Source organism: Empidonax traillii, unplaced genomic scaffold (genome assembly GCF_003031625.1).
Source record: "Empidonax traillii isolate 1590-97213 ecotype Southwest subspecies unplaced genomic scaffold, ASM303162v1 scaffold1:size7828297, whole genome shotgun sequence".
Classification (NCBI taxonomy): Eukaryota; Metazoa; Chordata; class Aves; order Passeriformes; family Tyrannidae; genus Empidonax; species Empidonax traillii.
In genome coordinates this window covers 3,520,784-3,535,518 of record NW_020955194.1, presented here as the reverse complement: position 1 = coordinate 3,535,518, position 14,735 = coordinate 3,520,784, and the positions used below count along the sequence as shown (strand labels likewise).

The following is a 14,735-nucleotide window of genomic DNA, read 5'->3' as shown; positions in this document are numbered from 1 at the left end:
GTTACCACCCATTAAGGAGCTCTCAGCCTTTCAGAGCTGTTTAGCATGTCTGATATACTACGTGAAATGAAATATAAGTACTGTATCTGTATCTGCCACTGTAGAGCAGTTCCACCAAGCACCAGCAAACCACAGGGGCCATCAGGTTCAGTGACAGCACTGCAGAACTCATTGAATGATTTTAGCAGTCCACTGGAATTATTAGGGGATGAATCTCTGCATTTATGGGGAGTGGGTTTACTTCTCACTGCTTGCTGAGAGCACATCCACCCTCTGCCCTTGTAAGACTGTGAGTGACAGTGAAGTAGTCAGAAGTTTAAACCTTTTAAATGGATATATATTTTCAAAATAAAAGCAAAACTGCCTTAAATAGCAGTATTCTATGCAAAATGTACGTAAATTCTGTTCTATGCAAAAATACATAAATGCCTCCTTTTCAAATTCAGAGACCTGCCAGACCAAAAGGGTATACTTTTTGTTTAATTTTGGATTCCTCAGAGGATACACTTGAGAAAAAAAAAATATCCAATTTTTCTCTTTAGAAATAAAAGTTACTTTGAAAAGAGAGATATGCAGCACTCTAATACACTCCACATTCCAATACAATATATTTCCAGGCTCTGGGATTTTGAAGTTCATAGTCTCACAGTCTTGCAAAAAGAATGAAAAGAGAGAAAGATAAGAACCTTAAATGTAAAGACACATAATAATCTGTGCTTACCCACCCTCACCTTCCAAAACTTCATCTTTACTAAAGACTCTTATCTATTCAGGTCCTTTTCCCTATGCAATTCCAGCCTTACACGGTTTGCTTTAAACTAATTTGATTACAGAAGACTTCATCATTCTCCTGTAATCAGAGACCTCCAGGTGAAGTCTATTTGTTTGGGGTTTTTTTTTTCCCCTGAGTTTAATTTTGTTTTGATTTCACAAAGAATAAACCCACTTTCCACCTGGGTTTCCTACTATAAGATATGATGTCTAGAAATGCTGGCAGAAGGACTGTCTGATATCTTCCTGGTAAGTGTGTAATGGGTTTAGTATCTACTTTTAACAGATTAAGGATGAAAATCCAGCAGTTTTCACTATTTGGTGATTATGACTGAATTTCCTCTAATGGCATACCTTGCAAAGGAACCATCTTTAAATTCTTTATCAATTGCATCAAATAGGAATCAGCTGTCCTGATAGCTTAAAAAAAAAAAAAAAAAAAAAAAAAAAAAAAAAAAAAAAAAAAAAAAAAAAAAAAAAAAAAAAAAAAAAAAAAAAAAAAAAAAAAAAAAAAAAAAAAAAAAAAAAAAAAAAAAAAAAAAAAAAAAAAAAAAAAAAGTCTAAGGAAAATAGGCAATTTCCCAGTGTGACTGCCTCTTTTCCTTGGCTGATGGAATTGGCTGTCTTGTTTAGGGTGGACACATGTGAGAAGGAACCTCTGATGACTAGTTCAGAACTTAACAGGTTTTCCACAGAGAAAGGAACTCATGAGCCAAGGAGAAATAATGGTACAAACAGAAACTGTTCCAGAGCACTGTAATCAGTAAATACCTTGCTCGGGTTTCACTTTCCTTTTCACTTTAGCTACTATTGGCAGTCTTTTCTTCAGAGAGAGCTCTACAGGCAATCTTGTAACATTTTATGAGTTTTGATTGTGTGAGGAATATCTGGTGTCAATAGAAAATGTTTGTTACTGACTTCATCAGGAGACTTCACTGATCACGGTATTAACAGCCTTATATCCACAAGAAGAGATACAAAAATTTTTCATGGCTAATCAGGAAGACAGATACTGCAAGGATTTTTTTTTTTTCATACTCTTCTAATTCAGTCTCTTCTACGTTTTGTTTTAATGTCGTATTATAGATAACGCGAAAACACAAAAAATGCTACTTCAAAGTCAGGCTTCAGGGCCTGATTAAAACACAGAAATGCAGGGAAATTAAGAGCTCCAATCCATATTTAATTTATCTAAAAAATTCAGAGTATACTATGCTAATCCACTATGCCAATCTCTGTCTTTCACACTTGGGCAAATGAGGTTAAGGCCACAGTGGTACAGAGGCTCCTGCCTGCCCCTGTCCTTACACTGAGTTTCAAATTTGGGCATTATTTTAGTGCTGATACCATGTGTGTCAATCCAAAGGTCTGCAGGTAGGAAAAAGAAAAGGCTGGTGTTGTTGGTCTGCTGTTTCTGTCTTAATTAAGATCAGCAAATAAGTGTGGCAATCTGAGGCAGATCTGTACTCTAATCCTCACAAAGGTCAGGCTACCATGCAGAGTCTGTAATATTCAGTCAGTGCTAGATTTGTTCTTTGCTAAAAGACTGAAGTAATCTTATACCTTATCTCTTCTGAAGTTATCAAATTCTTCAAAAGTTACAGTTCACACAATCTCTTATCTTAGTTCAGATAGCTCAACATGTATTGATGTTACATCTACAATCAAACTCCAAAGAGAAAAAAAAACATAAAATACAGCAGCAGTTTTCATTTACTTACTACAGTCTGTTAATAAGTGAAACTGCTTACTTATTAGCAGCTTGTTAAATGACTACATTTGGGTCTGTTCTGCAGGCATGATAAATTATTCAGATAGCTGAAAAATATTGATTCATTACCATTTCTCATTAATATTCATGTGTTGCATGCTGAAAAGTGCAACAGGGCTATATTTATTATGTTTGAGTATTTTCTGCTATCTCCAGGGTGCTGTCCAGCATGACAAATGCAATCTTGGCTCGAGTTTATAAGCATAATGATCTGGACCTAATGGCGAAAGAATCCACAATCCCAATAATCAATGGACTGTCCGATTTATACCACCCTCTCCAGATTTTAGCTGATTACCTAACTCTTCAGGTAACAATCCAACCAATTTTTCTTTTTTTTTTTTTTTTTTTTACTAAGTCTTAGCCTTGCTAAGTATTTGGGGAAGTCGGGTTCAAAACCATTTATTCCTAAGTTTTTCTAAGTGGTAATTGGGCAGCATTTGTTATTTAAAGAAATTTTCATCCAGCAATATAATTAAGAGCTTTTTTATTTTAAAATAATTATGTAGCCCTATCAGTTGTAGTGGGAGTAAAGTTAAGCATAAAATTAATTATTTCATTGGAATTAGGCTGCAATTCCACACACATGAAAAATGGTCAGGGGGCTTTACATATTAAGATAAAGGTGAGAAGATGGCTTAGCCAAAGCCAGTGGAAGTTTTTCCACTGACTTAAAAACCCTCAGTAGTTCTCTCTTGATTCCTCACTAATCTATGAACAGTTTAGAAAGAATCAGTATCTATGTATTAGGAAATTGGTTGAACAAATTTGTTCTGAAAAGCCAGTTATTGCTACCAGTGCAAACATTTAGTGTTCTGGCACTTAAACCAATTTAAACTTTGCTCACATCAAAGAGTTGTTAAAAAAGATTTTATTCTGTGGTTTTATCCAATGCAATAGTTGATTTGACAGCAGGATAACGTTTTGCACATAGAATACCAGATGTTTATCTGTGAACAGAAGGACTATGTGGTTTTACAATCAGTTGAGGATCTGGCTTATAAAAAAGATTATTATTATGATTATACTGCAGTGTTGGTTGACAACTATGATGAACTCCTCTGACCTTGTTTACTTTCTGAATGAATAAAAATCACACAGCTTGAAAACAGGAGGGTAGAATAATTTCTTGATTCATTTGGCTGTGTTTCTCAGCTGTCGAAGACTTTGCTATGGGACATTCATTAAGTGTGAAAGATCTGGTGAGAGTGATATTAAATTATTCACGCTTTAAACTTTAAATACTGGAAGAATCATGTGTTTAGTGAAAATTGCTTTTTTCTAATTTGAATTATCATTATTTTTTGTAAAATTTTAATACTCGTAGTGAAGAGGGCGGCAAAAATTGGTGAACTTCAGGCTAAGATGCTTCTCATGCCTCAGGATAAGGGAGATTTGTGAGATCACATTGAACCAGACTCAATGTTCAAACTACATAACACAATAAGCTGTGATGAGAATGTCATCATTTCATTCTAAACCCTATGTGCAACTGTAAACCAGGAGAATCTTATGGTTCTGGTTTACAATGTGTTCTGTCTTGCAAACACCTTATTAATTAGCATGTTATCACTTGTGAATAACAGGCTTCAGGAATAGTCTGTGACTCACAGTCTTCACAAATATGGGTATCTCTGCCCCCAAACCTGGTTTTATCCAGGCCACTGACTACAGCACCCAGGTTCAGAGCGCTGTTGTCCTCTACTTCATTTGACATGGAGAGGTATCATGACAAAGTGAGCACTTACGGGGATCACAAGGAGTGGCTCAGCCTTTGGACAGCCATGGAAGTTGTTCTTTTTTTAAATTTGCAGCACTTGCACAGTCAGCCTGATAAGCAGAGCAGTGTTTCCTCCAACTTTGCCCATTTTTTCCTGATTCTCTCCCTCACGTTCCCTAATCCAGAGTTTGTGAGAAGGTCTTCAGAATGCAACTGGGTGGCTGCCCCACTTTGCCAAGAGCACACTGCTCTGCTGGTTGCTGACACACTTTCTGTTCTTGCTTTTTTAAGAGGAGAGAGGGGCAGGCAGGGGGAAGGTCTCAGCAGCTTGGTGTGTGTGTTGGCACTGCCTGTGCTTTCCCTTCCTGACCTGCTGGTCTACTCCCTGTTTTCCTCCTTGCATTGTACAGCAAGGTGGAAAAGACTAGTCTTACAGTCAGTGGCACGTACTAAAACAGCATTTTAATTATATAGGGAACTTTAGCAGGTCACAGAAGAAATGTGAACCCCGGGGTCTGGTTGCTACTTCCCACAATCAAACTTCTCATGGGATTTTCAGCAAGATGTTATCCAAGTACTGCCTGCAAGAAGATTAATACAGGGATGTGGAATAGTACCACTGCTTTTTAAGTGAGCTGGAAGTCCATATATAACATTTGGACTGCTTTCCTGCAATGCAAAGGCAATTTATTTGATTTATACGTATAGGCAAACTACAATAGGGGCACAGACTGGTAACCTTATATTTAAATGTAACTACAGGTTTTATGCAGCTTATTTCTCTTAAACAAATGTCTCTTCCTTATCCCTGTGAATATTTTCCTGCTTCTCCCTGCTGTCGTTTAATAACCTAAATGTAATTTTTTTCTTTTCTTTTTGTTCCTAATGCATTTGCCAGTGGAGCACTACATACACTCTGGCCCTCTTCATGCTTACCACATTTTTATTCTCCCATTTTCTATACTCTATTACTTTTGTCATGTGCCTTCTTGAATCCTCTTCAAGCACTTTCTCTTTCGTCTGAAACTGTGTAATTGCCTGGTTTTTTGTGATAAAATGTTTTCTTGCTTACAGCTTCTGATTCCCTTTGCATAGGTGCATTTTAGTGTGGTTATTTTAGTATAGTCCACTGCATTCCACAAACAATGCAACTGGTTCATTTTCAGGGCTGTCAATTCTCGTTCTGTATTCAGGGTCTTCTTTTCAGATCATAGAGTGTGCTCCTGTCATGAATACTGGGTGAGATTGCTCAGGTTCAACATCCTCTTGCCCAGTGCCTTTCTCCTGAGCAACCTGGAGCCCCTCACATGTTTGATTTATAATCTTAACACTGTGGTCTGGGTTAATACCCCCTATTATGCCAAGAGAAAAGTATTTCTTAGCATATATACTACCTTTTTTTAAAAAAGTTGGGTTGAACCGAGCCTGCTCTTGAGTTAAAGCCCACTAAAAATGGCTGTAAATATGTAAACAACACGATTTTGAGTGTTTGGGGACTTAGCCTTTATAGGCTATGAGTTTGTGTGCTGGTGCTGTGCACACACTGAGCTACTTTACTTCTCTGCTTGTGCTGGAGACATGTAACAGCCACGTGCTGATTCCAGCCGGTGTCCCAGGCAGAAGCTGTGGCTCACAACTTCTGCTCTGCTCAGCTTGGCTGGAGGGCAGCATCACACAATTTGTATTCCAGACACAAGCTGTGTATTGACATTGATTCAATTGATATTAATGTCACTGGGCAAATCAGCTAACTTGTAGCTGACTGCAGGATGGCCAGGCTGATAATTAAAGTGGATCCATATGCCACTAGCTTTTTATGTCACTGGTCTGGAGGGAATTTGCTTTTTCAGAAAGCAATGGTTGGCATAAGAAATGCATCAGAGCTTTCTATTTAAACAGCATAACAAATAGTGGTACCCAGCTTGAAGAGAGCTGCTGTGTATTCCCAACTCCTCCTCGGTGTGTGACCCAAAGACCTCAAATCACTAGAGTCTTCAAATTCATCACCATCATCATCATTATTATTCTAACAATTAGATATCCCAATTAAGATTTGGAATGATCCTCTAGAATATACTGTTTCAACCACCATGACAAAAACCAGTGTGAGAATATGAAAGATAACTGGCCCAGTATCTGCCTTAAGCAGTTTGAGAGCCGGTAGATCCAAGTTTGCCCTGTTTCTGCTTTGCTGGATCGCACTGCATCCCAAAGGGCTAAAGCTTTGATTAGTCCCTAGCTTTCCATTTTAAAACTTGACAGATTATTGATTCATTATTCAAAAGCTTGTTTTAATTGAGGGCTGTTATGACAGTTGTGGTCAAACATTTCAGAATTAACCCATGACGGTGTCAGAGTTTCAGCCTCACTGGAAGCAAGTCCAGGCAGAGGCAGACACAAATGTCCCTAATTAGTTAACCCAGTCTTCTCCATAAACACAGCAGTGCCAGAACACTGAACATGCTCACTTTTTCCCAGGGTTGGATACACTGACACGCAGCACCCATAGATAAGAACAGAATGAAATCTTGTAAAAACAACATGAGGATGAGAAAGTTGAACGTAAAATCAGCATTAATTATTTAACAGGGATTTTTCATGAGAATAGCAAAGCCATGTTTTATGGCACTTACAGCAGCAATCACTATTTGGCCAAAGAAGCATCCATAAGGGAGAAGGACTCTAGGCTTTCTAAATATGTTAAATTTTTCTGTGGCTTTACAAGGAGTGTAAATATTTTAAAGTCATGTTCCAAATGTAAAGAGAAACTGCAAACACCCAAGCAGGTATAAAGCTGAGATCAACATAAAAGAGTTCGGTAAAACTGGGAAGGGCTGCAAGGGGAAAAATATCTCCAGAGGCTTTGGTGAGCAGCAGGTGTTGTAAAGGTTCTGATTTAACCTGGAGTGTTACCATCATGGCAAAACACTTTTAGCAGGATTTTATCTGTGTGGTTTTATAAGAACATACTATAAAATGGAGGGTGGGGGTGAAGTATGTCTCATATACAGTAGGTTTTTTATTGCCTCAAAGCTTTCTGGTTTTGACTAATACAGACTAACACATCTTTCATGGAACCTGAGTATGTGTGCATATAAGCAGTACAGTCACAGTCACAGTGAGCTTCTCTTAGATGAAGAGGTTTGAGTCACAGCAGCAGTGCACCAGTGGCAGCACAAAGCACAGGATGTAAAATAGGCTCCACCAGCACACACACAGCTTGACTCTGCCTTGTGTGTGACTCCTGCCATTACCAAAACATCTTCATTAAGATCAGTTCAGCTATGTCCACTCTACACAGTAATCACTGCAGACGTGGCTTTGCAATTTGTAATGTATATCAAGGATCATTATGCAGACATCTCCAGTACTTCATATTTTATCTGTAACAGCTAGTAGCTTGGGAGAACAGAGAAGAGTATTTAGCATGCACTGTGCTTCTTTTAATGCAGAGTAGCAGCTGGCAATAAGGTGGAAGTTGTTTAACATAGCAGTATATTTGTGACTCTAGTCAATGCTTTGAGCATTACTGGCTGTGATGTCTATTTTTAAACAGTAAGATGAAAAGAACTCAGGACTGCCTCATTTGCTCCTGGCTGTGGGTTCATGTCTCAGCCCTAAATTGAAACAACACCTTAAATATATGCTTCAGTTTGACCTTCTCCTAGGAGTGCTATTGCTAGGAGATGTGGAAGGACTTTGAAAGATCCTTAGAGACATGTAGAACTGTTATACTGAAATAACTTTCATGTCCACAAATTCCTGATTTGGTCTCCTGTAAATGCCCTTGCATCAAACCTTTGCCAATGAGCCTGCTGCTAACAAACTTCAACTGAAAAAGTGATAGTTTTACAATACTGTAATTTTAACCCTTAAACCTAGTCAGCTTAGGACTCTACCACGTTTAGATTTTTACAGCATTTTGGTATAGTTCAGTATTTCAAGTACTAATATTTTTGATTCAAACTTGAGGTCCCTGGCAGAAATGCCAATAACTTTGTTCTGGACTAACTTCACAACTATTTGTTCAGGAGAAGCTGCTGCCAGGAGAGGAGGGGGTAGTCCCTGCCCTCTTCCTGTTCAGTTTTTTGGCATCTTTTCTGCATCTCCTGCAAGGGTGCCAGTTAGTACAGCTCTACAATGTGGATGCTTATCCTCTCTGACAAGCACTGATTCATGTCACACAAAGTGTTGAAGCACTGTCTGGCTTCCAGCTACTACAATGCAATTGTAGCACAGCCCAGTTTTGAACTAAGAATAAAAGGCTCTCCAGAGAGTCCTTCCAGCCATGAGGCAGAGCTGTACAGAGCAGGCATAGAGAAGTACTTGGCTATGTCTTCACAAACTTTTTGATATCAACCTAAGTACCTATAAACATGTATACTTAAAACAAAGCTTGGTAAAGAGCCTTGAATTGTCCTGCTCTGGAATACAAAACTCCTGTTATTCTTGTTCCTCCTTAGGCCTTATCTGTTGGAGTTGAGGGTCAGAGTAACTGCACATGAACAGGTTGTAAGAGCCAGCAGACAAAGCTGTAGTTAACTCTGTAATGCTGTTTCAAGTTTGGGCAATCCACACCCATAAACAAAACCCTGCCCTCTTTGACTGTGCAGTGGAGAACAAACGCTGCAGGCCATGAGTGGCACAGCTGCTTTTAGAGTGCTGCTCTTTTCTGTCCTGTGCAGCTGTGATGATGAAAATGCATTCCAAGGGCAAGGCCACTGCCATGGCCAAGGGGAACATCGTGTAGAGACAACCAAGCCAGAGCAAACCTGAATAAGGATATTTGTACAATCTGGGGAAAAGCTGGAAGGAGTTCTATTCTAGGCATTAGGACTGTCTTTAAACTAGAAATGTCTGCTTCTCACTGATGTTTATGAGCACCAACAAATGGCTGTACAGCTTTGGTGTTAAAGTGACTCTGTGTGTGGTGTGAGCCTGGGCCTCACCATACAGCATATGTGCCAACATGTCACAGGATCACAGAATATGCCAAGTTGGAAGGGATCCACAAGGACCATTGAGTCCAACTCCTGGCCCTGCACATTACCATCCCCAAGAGTCACACCACGTGCTTGAGAGTATCATAAAAATGCTTCTTGAACTCTGTCAGGCTTGGTGCTGTGACCACTGCCCTCGGGAGCCTGTTCCAGAGCCCAGCAGTGGAGGAAGCTGCCACACTTGGGCCTTTATGTAAGACATGGGGGGCTTTCCCTCCCTGACCATCCTGCAGGTGCAGTAAATTCCAGGTGTGGTTCCATGCAGGTAGCATTTGAAGGTAGCCAGCTGACTTTGCATCAGACCCGCCTGATCAATCCCTCTCGCCCATCAGCTTGCTGGGCTCATCTGGAACGTAACTCCAGAGCTTCTGATTCCTTTGACAGGAGCACTATGGTGGGCTGAAGGGGCTCACCATCACCTGGATTGGGGATGGAAACAATGTCCTCCACTCCATCATGACAAGTGCTGCAAAGCTGGGAATGCACCTGCGCATTGCAACTCCCAAGGTAAGGAAGCCCTGCACATGGAGGAAGGAAAGCAAATTTTGCCTGTTCTTGTCTCAGCCACTCAGGTGTTTGCCAAAGGCCTCAGCTGGTGATGCTTGCATATGTTTTGAGTGCCAGTTTTCAGAACCAAGGTTCAAAATCCTGATCCAGTTATTTTGATGCAAAGGAGGAGTAGTTCTACCAAGTCCAACTTCAGAAAGGCTGAGGGGAATTCATGATAGCAGTATGAGTGAATTAAAATTCCATTTGATAAAGTGTTCAGAGTCATTCAGTGCTCTCTCTCCTACCCAAAAAAATTGAAACTTGTTTCAGATTGGTGGAAATGTTGCCTCTTGCTTGGTTCAGATGGATGGCCCAGCATTTTAGAATGTTGCATTGTAATACAATATAAAATACAAAGCAAATACTCAGTTTAGTACAAAAAATTAAGTGATATGTAGGTATTTCATTCTGTAACTACTGAAATACATTTTTTTACTTTATCAGAACACTTTCCACCACTTTATCTCCAAAATAAACTTTCAGCAAAACCAACATAATTTCCCCAAATTTTACAGTTCTGAAAGACATTCTTCTCCCCATGGCAAATGGTTCAATCAGTATTTTTCTAACCAGCATTAATAAGCAGCAAAGATCTTACAAATGTTCCATGATATATTAACTGTTATCTCTTTTGGCAGGGCTTCGAACCAGACCAAGGAATAACTAAAATAACTGAACAATACTCTGAAGAGGTAGGAGCCTAAGAAATAGCCTTGTAGAATTGTTTGAATAGAGCTAATTTTCATTATAAATGAAGTTCCTTGTCTTACTGATCTTCTTTATTTTATTCACATTAGTATGGTACCAAGTTACTTCTGACAACAGATCCTTTAGAAGCTGCAGACAGTGCCAACGTCTTAGTTACAGACACATGGATAAGTATGGGACAAGAAGAAGAAAAGAAAGAAAGACTAATGGCATTTCAAGGTTATCAGATTACAATGCAGGTAAAAATTGAGATTTAGTTTTCTGTTTATGTTTTTACAGTTTGCATTTATAAGAATATTTTCTGCTTATGTTTTTACAGTTTGCATTTATAAGAATATTTTCTGCTTACGTTTTTACAGTTTGCATTTATAAGAATCAACATCAGCAAAGCAGTAGTTTGGTATTTTTTTGAGTGTGGCCATGGAACAACCGCATGCAAACCTCCCTCCAGCTTAAAAAACTCTCAAGGAGAACAAAGTTTGAGTTATCTTATACACTTCACAAGGCTTGGCCTCTTTCAGAGCTTCCCAATGAGACCTAGCTCCAGAACATGTGAAGCAGAGCTAACCCTTTATTTCTCTATGGCCTAAAAACTGTTTCTAATTTTGCATCTCCTTTTTGCTACCAGAAATGATCCCTTATATTTCATTTAGAATGAGAAGCTTACAGATTAACTCTTAAATGCCTGAGTAGCATTAGGGTCAATTTGTGTTTATCCGTCAGTGAATAAATCACTAAATATGTATCTTTAAAATCATCCAGTTGAAATATTTGTCAGCACAAAATCAGTTAGAGAAAATGTAAAACCATAACCTACTAATTGACCAAGATAAAAAGGACATTTTTCTTCCTGAGAGAATTATTACTCGTTTAAGTGTCTGCACTTTAACGTAAGTTCACTAAATACTGTTGATGGACATATCTCTGGTCTAAAATTTAATTCATATTTCCTTGGCATTAGATCAATATATAATGAGTAGTAACATAAAATGAAAAAAATTACAGCCTTTAAAATTGTTGTTTAGTATGTTCTTGTTGCAATTATAAATAGTATTATATTACTGTATTGCTTTAAAAAAAAGATTGCACTCTATTGATCCACTGGATCAGTGGACTTTTTACTCCCCTTCAAACCCAGAGAAATATGAGTGAATATCGGACTTATGTCAAGCTGGTATTGAACTCTTACTGACTTGAGTGGACAAATTCCCATCTTATTAATAAATGAGGAATTCTTTTGAGATCTGTGGAATTCTTCTGAGTTCATCATACAAATAACCAGAGTGGGAGTTACTACAAAATTTAACTTTTTTATTTGTTAAAGATTTTATTAATGTCCTCACATATGTCTTTATTTTCATATGCTTTTTCATCTACAGATCGCAAAATCTGCTGCTTCCAACTGGACTTTTTTACACTGTTTACCCAGAAAACCTGAAGAAGTTGATGATGAAGTATTTTATTCCCCACGCTCATTGGTTTTCCAGGAGGCTGAAAACAGAAAATGGACAATTATGGTAAAAACAGAAGATATCAGTAGTTGGAGGGTCAACTTCTGTTCCGCCTTGCATTACAGGCTTGAATTCAACTTGATTCTTTGATAAACAGTAAATGTTAAAATATATGTTTCAAGTGCACCCCAGAGCACATGACAATTTTGACTATAGACAACATATATATCTGTAGCACAAATACTTCTGGACACAAATGTGACCTATTTTGCTGATGATCTGCTGTTGCTTGACCCAGCTTTTACCACTAAGTGAAATCTACAGTATAAACTGTAATGGTTTTGTATTTAAATCACTGGATTTACTCTAAATATCAACTCAAATGCTCAATTTTAAACCATGATAAATGCTGGGGTCCCAGGGACTGGTCTTAGAAACTAGGTCCCCAAATACTTAAAGCTAGTTATTTTCTCTCAGGAAAAACTGCTGCTGACATCAGTGGGAACTTCCCTGAAAAAATGCTGGAAGAGCATAGGTTTGAAAGACCCTGAAAAGTTATGGTGTGGGTAACACCATGTAATCCATGGGAACCGTAAGAGGACACTTGGCATTCAACATAAACCATAACTCCCCTCTCAGCATTCCTAGAATTTCATCAAATTACTGTCAGATCTCAGTAGCCTGTTATTTATTTTTTGGCGTTAGAACCATCACGTTGACAAAAGATAGTGAAGACTTTCATAGAGGAGAAAAACACAGAAATGTCATTGTCATGAATCTGAGGTAAACTCTAGATATGCTCCAAGGGAAGAAATAACAGACTGAGTATTGTGTTTACTGAAAACTCAGATTTTGGACATGGTCAAAATTACTAGCAAATTTGTGTTAAATTTATGGCTTTGATCTTGAAATTCAACGAAGTGCTCATATTTTTTCATTTTTATTTTACAATGTTTCTAACTGCCCTAAATATTTTTTTTTTTTTTTTAAGAAAAAGAACCCTTTATTTTGAGTTCCAGATGCACTTTTTTTTGCGGGCGTAAGAAAAATGTCCTCTCTGTATTTTTCTCAAGCTATAAAAATAATGAATGTATGGGTCTTCTTTATATTGCATTTTCTACCACTTTCAGCTCAGAGAGCAAACTGAAGAATAAATTATTTGCTTGGCTGTAGTTCCAACCAGGTCTGAGTGCAGCTGTGACATGGGCAGCACTGAGGGGCTGCACAGCTGTATATTCAGTCACCTCTGTGTGCCTGGGATGCCCTGTCACACTGAGCAGTGCTGAAGGGAAAGGGAGGGCAAGCAACAAGATCACAACCCTTGGGGAACACTCACAGATCCAGTTCTGGGCCAAAAAACCAATTTGCAGTCAGACACTGCTGTGAAATCACAACAGTGTGAACCAGGTAGTACCTTGTCAAAGCACAGGGCTTGTTATCTACACAGGTGGGGGACTGGCAGCAGAGCTGCTGCAACACCACATTTCACTTGGCTGACATTCCCATTACTCTCATCCCACAGCCATACTCAAGACTGGGCAGGGAGGGCAGGAGGGGTAGATGACACACCATCAGGATTCTCCATGTTTTACCACAGAAAGTATAGCTAAACTGGGATAAATTTCAAAGTCCTTATTCTAATGGATGGATCATCCGTTCTGATGCTAATGGAAGCTCTGCTGAACTCCATAAGCAAGCCTATGTGATGTCTGGGTACCTACAGCACCTCCTAGAACTAACGGAGAATACAACACAACATGACAAAAAAGCCTCAACATTTGATCTAAATGCCTGTCGGAATTGCTCCTAAGCTGTCCATTAATATATTTTGTCCACACTGAGAAAATCTATCAGCCACAATACCAAACATCCAAACTGATTTTCAGCTCTTTCCTGATTCATCATCAGAAATTCTAGCAAATAAATCTAAGTGTGCAGTTTTTGTCAGGACAATAATTTTTAACACAAGGTTTCAGAGCTGGAAAATATTTCCTCCTTATTTATTTTTATGGAGTATCTGTTTCCAATGTGATTGGATTTTTTCTTTTCTTCCTCCTCTAGGCTGTCATGGTTTCCCTGCTGACAGATTACTCACCACAGCTACAAAAACCTGCATTTTGATGCTTGGATTCCTGCCAGGAGAAAAATATTCTTCACTGGCAGAATATTTTGGTCCTCAAATACGTAGGTCTTCCTCAGAAAGGATCAAGGCAACAAATGATATTTTAATAAAACCGTACAGTTTGCTGCATAATGTTGCATTACATTTGTGAAAATGCTCAAGACAATAAGACCCCATTTCAGAAGCTGCTTTTCACCTAGATATTCCAAGCTGGCTGTCCTATTGGACAGCATCATGGAAAACATTCCAAGGCAGTACCTTAATGATTGGCTCTACCAGCAGCATAGGCATGGCACAGTTTACATGTAGCTGTGCTGGAACTTGTATGGTGTGATATGACTGACATAAACTTCTCCCTAAACCTGTGCCTTTCATTGCTGATTTTGGGAAGTGTGTAGGAGAAGCAGTGCTTCAGTTTGCCTTGGATGCCTGTGCTTCCTGGGCACCCTGGCTCCTGTTTCTGTCCTCCAGCCAACCTCTGAACCCCACTCCTGTTTGACACCAAAGATATGGAGACCTTGGGAGTATTCTCTTCCTCTACGACATTCCTGTGGGCTGGCACAGGGGGATATTGCTGAGGAATTAGAATAGAGCAGTTTCCACAGAGTTGATACAGCAGAGATATATGGCTGAAAGAAACTGG

The 14,735-nt window shown here is 38.9% G+C and overlaps 1 protein-coding gene across 1 annotated transcript in view; it reads left to right on the top strand.

The window, feature by feature from the left end:
- Positions 1 to 14,219, top strand: part of OTC (ornithine carbamoyltransferase) — a 29,212-nt gene extending 14,993 nt beyond the window's left edge. The window contains exons 5-10 of the mRNA XM_027886239.1: positions 2,699 to 2,852; positions 9,647 to 9,769; positions 10,450 to 10,503; positions 10,609 to 10,758; positions 11,899 to 12,036; positions 14,032 to 14,219. Coding sequence (XP_027742040.1) covers positions 2,699 to 2,852; positions 9,647 to 9,769; positions 10,450 to 10,503; positions 10,609 to 10,758; positions 11,899 to 12,036; positions 14,032 to 14,091 — 679 coding nt within the window. The 3' untranslated portion in view covers positions 14,092 to 14,219. The remainder of the gene's footprint in view (positions 1 to 2,698; positions 2,853 to 9,646; positions 9,770 to 10,449; positions 10,504 to 10,608; positions 10,759 to 11,898; positions 12,037 to 14,031) is intronic.
- Positions 14,220 to 14,735: the final 516 nt, after the last annotated feature.